Source organism: Geospiza fortis, unplaced genomic scaffold (genome assembly GCF_000277835.1).
Source record: "Geospiza fortis unplaced genomic scaffold, GeoFor_1.0 scaffold317, whole genome shotgun sequence".
Lineage (NCBI taxonomy): Eukaryota > Metazoa > Chordata > Aves > Passeriformes > Thraupidae > Geospiza > Geospiza fortis.
The window spans coordinates 2,141,790-2,146,864 of NW_005054398.1; the positions used below are offsets into that span (position 1 = coordinate 2,141,790).

The 5,075-nt window shown below is 52.0% G+C and overlaps 1 protein-coding gene across 1 annotated transcript in view; it reads left to right on the plus strand.

The window, feature by feature from the left end:
- The first annotated feature begins 366 nt into the window (after window positions 1-366).
- Window positions 367-5,075, plus strand: part of TERB2 (telomere repeat binding bouquet formation protein 2) — a 5,332-nt gene continuing 623 nt past the window's right edge. The window contains 4 exon segments of the mRNA XM_031061031.1: window positions 367-403; window positions 406-595; window positions 1,953-2,098; window positions 2,971-3,029. Of these exon segments, the coding sequence (XP_030916891.1) occupies window positions 367-403; window positions 406-595; window positions 1,953-2,098; window positions 2,971-3,029 (432 nt within the window).

Sequence of the window (5,075 nt, forward strand, 5' to 3'; positions counted from 1 at the left end):
CGGGGCGCCCCCCCGCCGCGATGTTCCGCGGACACCGCGCTTGGTTCTCGCAGAGCGTCAGCCCGGGCCCGCGGGGGCTCTGGGGTGAGGGGGCCAGATCACGGCCCAGCCCAGGGGAGCCCCGGGGCTCGGAGCGGGCAGGAATCCGCGGGGGAATTGGCAGCGGCACGGCCGTGTCACCGCTCAGGGGGAATTAGGAGGGGAGCACAGCCCATCCATCATTCCTCAGCAGGGCACAGCAGTGGGGACACAGCCCTGTCACCCCTTTGTGGGACTGAGACCCACACAACAGGGCAGAACAAGAGTTTGGCCAATCCATGGTGCGCCCACACTGAGGAAAAGCCCTGACCAGCCCTCAGGGGAGCAATGGGAGTCCCACAGCCACGGGGAGCTGTCACAGCTTCCATTCGGGGCCCATCTCTGCGGCTCCACAAGCAGCTGTCCCCTCCCCGGGTCACCCCGAGGTGGGAACCCCTGGATGCCCTCGCTCACCGGGCTCCCTGTCCCCTGCAGCTGACGGCGGCGGGACCGTGGCCCCCTGGCTGGATGCCGACTACCTCTTCAGCAGCGATGCTGCCCACCCTGACACCCGCAGGTGGGCAAAGGAGGCGTTAATGTATTTAGTGAAAAGTATTTCGTGGATATTGACATCCTGTAAAATTCAAGGGTGTGTTTTTAAAGTCATGGCGCGGATCTGCCATTGCCCAGTGGGCTCAGGAAAACTCACACCCACACTGAGCTACAGAATAGAGCAAAACCATCCATGGGTTGACAATGGCTTAACCGTGATATAAATTAAATTAATTGTGCTGGTTTCTTGCTGGCTGTGAAGTATCTGCTGGAAAATCAGCATCTAAAACAGAGGTGATACAATTCCCAAGGAAGGAAGCTGGTGCTAAAAAGCCAGTGTGAATTAATGCTAAAAGGAAACACTGGGTTAAAAATGGACGGAAAAGGACTGAAATGCTTAATAAAAAAAAAAATAAAGAGCTATGGAACATATCTACATATATAAGGAAAGTTTTAAGGATCTTTCTCACTTCCTCAATATCAGTGAGTATTTGTATTTATTCATTATTTAGTCATGTAAACATATGTATGGGGAAAGAAGCTGCGATATTTCCCTTAGGCTTTGCTAGGCTGAATTAAGTAGTTTCTCTAACAGACCAGTGCTTAAAACTGGCTTTGAATTTTGGAATCTTTCAGCCACCTGCTCCAGCTAAGTGAGGGGAATTCCAGTAAACACAGAATAACAGCTTTTCTTCTTCAACAACGTGCTGCCAGACCAGCCTGCTCCCCCAGGGGAGTTCTGGATAATTTATTTATATATATATAGTATGTATACTATACTATATAGAGTGTATACTGTAGTATATATATAGTATATATACTATATATTATATATACTATATTTAAACATATAAATACAATTATTATATATAAAATTATATTTTTTTTCAATATACATTGAAAATATATCTATATATATTCAATGTATATTGCTAGATAGTTCCTTGTGAAAATTGCAATCATTCTACACATCCTTAAACCCAGCAAACAAGATTTAATTCCTCTTGAAGGAGGACAGTGAGGGCTGGGGCACCCTCCACCTCCACTTCCTTGCTCAGCTGTGTGAGCAGGAACCAGTGTGGTGAACGATAATTGTAGGAAAATCCTGTCTTTGCCCTCCCCTAAGCAGTTTCACCTCAAGAGCAGAGTGGGACCGTGCAATCCCTAAAAATACATTTACCCTGATCCCTCCTCCAGGCTGCCCCTGGGAGGTGCTGGCGGCCAGGATGTGACTGGCAGAGTCTCACAGGTCGAAAATCACAGAAAATTAGCTGCTTTTGGCAAAAAAAAAAATCAGAGCAGGTTTCATGACAACACCCCTCTAAACGTTTTGGTTTGCTTCCAGGTTCTCTTTGGAAACCGGGTCTCTTTCTCTCTTCCAGCATACACGAGAGCCTCAGTTACCTGGAGGGCAAAGCCACGGTCTTTCACTCCTGTTACCTCTCAGTGTGTGCGAGCACCCGAGCTGCAGAGAGGCCCTCGGTGGTTCTGGGCCACTTCGTCCTGCCCCCTGCCTGCCTGCATGAAGGTCAGGCAAAAACAATCATCTGGGGATGTTTTCCCGTGGAAATCCCCCATGAGTACAGCCTTGGTGCAAACTAGAACTGACAGTTACTTGTCTGCAGGGAGGGACTTTCCCTTCTGCTTGGGAGTGGCTCTTCCTCCCAGAGGACAGAGTATGATCCATCTATTATCACAGAATGCCTTGACCTTGAACATTCCCAGGGATGGGGCAGCCACAGCTGCTCTGGGAAACCTGTGCCAGGCCCTCACCACCCTCACAGGGAAGAATTTCTTCCCAATATCTCATCTAACCCTGCCCTCTGTCAGTTTGAAGCCTTTCCCCTTTGTCCTGGCACTTCAGGCCCTTGTCCCCAGTCCCTCTCCAGCTCTCCTGGGGCCCTGTCAGGCACTGGAAGGGGCCCTGAGGTGTCTCTGGAGCCTTCTCCTCTCCAGGTGAGCACCCCCAGCTCTCCCAGCCTGGCTCCAGAGCAGAGGGGCTCCCGCCCTTGGAGCATGTCCATGGCCTCCTCTGGACTTGCTCCAGCAGCTCCATGTCCTGCTGCTGTTGGGGACTCCAGGGCTGGAGGAGCACTGCTGCCCCTGAGAGGGCCAGAGGGCCAGAATCCTCCCCTCACCTGCTGTGGGACCAGCCCAGGACACATGGAAGCTCACATCCATGAACTTCTCATCCACCAACACCCCCAAGTTCTCCTCAGGGCTGCTTTCAATTCACCCCTGCCCACCCTGAATTTGTGCTTGGGATTGCCCTGGCCCAGGGGCAGGACCTTGCATTTGGGCTTGTCCCTAGAGGCACCTGCAGGGCATCACACTGGCAGCAACTGCCAGAATTCTGGTTTTTGGTGCTTTCACAGTCACTACTTTTGTTGTTCTTGTCAGAAATCAGAAGGAAGATTGGCCGGTTTATTTGGGAGAAGGCAGATGCCCTTGAAGAACAGGTAAGATGAAAAATTTGTACTACACATGTATGTGCTGGAGGACGAGCTTGTGCTGAGCAGGGAGCTTGCACAAGATTTCAGGGGGAAAAAAGAGCATATATAATTTTTGGGAAAAGGGGCAGGCAACTCAGGAAGCATTTAAAGATGTCTTTAGGTCATGCAGAAAGAAGAAAATCAGAGAGGTGAAAGCTCGGTTAGAACTTAATCTGGCCACCTCTGTAAAGGATAATATTTTTATAAATTATATGTATATATAAAAGGAGGACCAAGGAAAACCTCCATTCTTTATTGCAGTGTCCATCACCAAGGACTAGGAAAAGGCTGAGGTAATTACCACCTTCTTTGCCTCAGTCTTCAGCACTAAGACTGGTGGGATCAGGACAAACAGCCCCCTGAGCTGGTAGACAGGCATGGGGAGCAGAATGGAGCCCCAGAAATCCAGGAGGAGGCAGTCACTGCCCTGCTGTGCCACTTAGATGCTCACAAGTCCGTGGGCCTGGATGAGATCCATCCCAGGGTGATGAGGGAGCTGGAGGAAGAGCTTGCCAGGCTGCTGTCCATCATTTATCACTAGTGCTGGCTCACTGGGGAGGTCCCAGATGACAAGGGACAATGTGACACCCCTCCACAAGAAAGGCTGGAAGGAGGGTCTAGGGAATTAAGAGACCTTTCAGTGTGACCAGTGGCAGGGAAGGTTATGGAGCAGATCACCTCGAGTGCCATCACCTGGCACATCCAGGAAAACCAAGGGATCAGACCCAGCCAGCATGGCTTTAGGAGGGGCAGGTCCTACCTGACCAACCTGATTTCCTTTCATGACAAGGGGATCCGCCTGGATGAAGGAAAGGCTGTGGATGTGCCTATCTGGATGTCAGCAAAGCCTGTGACACCATTTCCCACAGCATCTCCTGGAGAACTGCAGCCCAGAGCTGGGACAGTTGGTGTCTGGTCACCTGTGGTGTCCCCCAGGGATCAGTGCTGGGCCCAGGCCTATTCAACACCTTTCTTGAAGACCTGAATGAGGGGACTGAGTCCATCACTGGCAGACAGACAGGTGACACCAAGCTGAGTGGCAGTGTGGTTCTACTGGAGGCTAGGAAGGCTCTGCTGAGGGACCTGGAAAGGATGGATCAATGGACCAGGGTCACCTGTAGGAGGGCCAACAAGGCCAAGGTCTGGGTCCTGCACTTTGGCCACAATAACCCCTGCAGAGCTACAGACTGAGTGGCTGGAGAGCAGCCCAGCAAGAAAGGTGCTGGGATTGCTGATGAACAGCAGCTGAACATGAGCCCAGGTGGCCAAGAATGCCAGTGGCACCTGGCCTGCGTGGCCAGCAGGACCAGAAGTGATTTTTCCCCTGTACTGGGCACTGCTGAGGCCCCAGCTTGAGTGCTGTGTCCAGTTCTGGACCCCTCAATTCAATTCAAGGACATTTTGGTGCTGGAGAAGGTCCAGAGAAGGAACTGAGCGAGGAAAGGGTCTGGAGCACCAGGAGGGAGCTGGGAGGGCTCAGCCTGGAGAAAAGAAGGCTCAGGGGGACCTTCTGACTGTGCACAAGGCCCTGACAGGAGGGGGCAGCTGGGTGGGGGGCAGGCACTGCTCCCAGGGACCAAGGCACAGGATGAGAGGACGCTGCCTTAAGCTGCACCAGGAGAGGTTTTATGTTGCACATCAGGAAGATTTTTTTCCCAGAAGGGATGATTAGGCACTGGAATGGGCTGCCCAGGGTGACTGGATGTGGCACTCAGCGCTCTGGTCTGCTTGGAAAGCTCCTGATTGGTCACTGGTTGGACCTGGTGGTCTTTTCCAACCTCACTGATTCTGATTCCTTGTGCTTGCTGTGCTGTGTCCCTCCCTGCATGACATCTGGAGGGGGACAGCACTGGGACTGTCCCTTGCCCAGACATATGCATCTCCCAGCAGTGTGCTGTTCCAGGGACTCCAACTGCCACAGGCTGAGCTCAGCCCTTTGGTCTGGTGTTTTCCTTCCCCATGTCACTGCCCACTCTCCTCTCAAAGCAACTTCCCAGCACTTTTAAAGCAGGA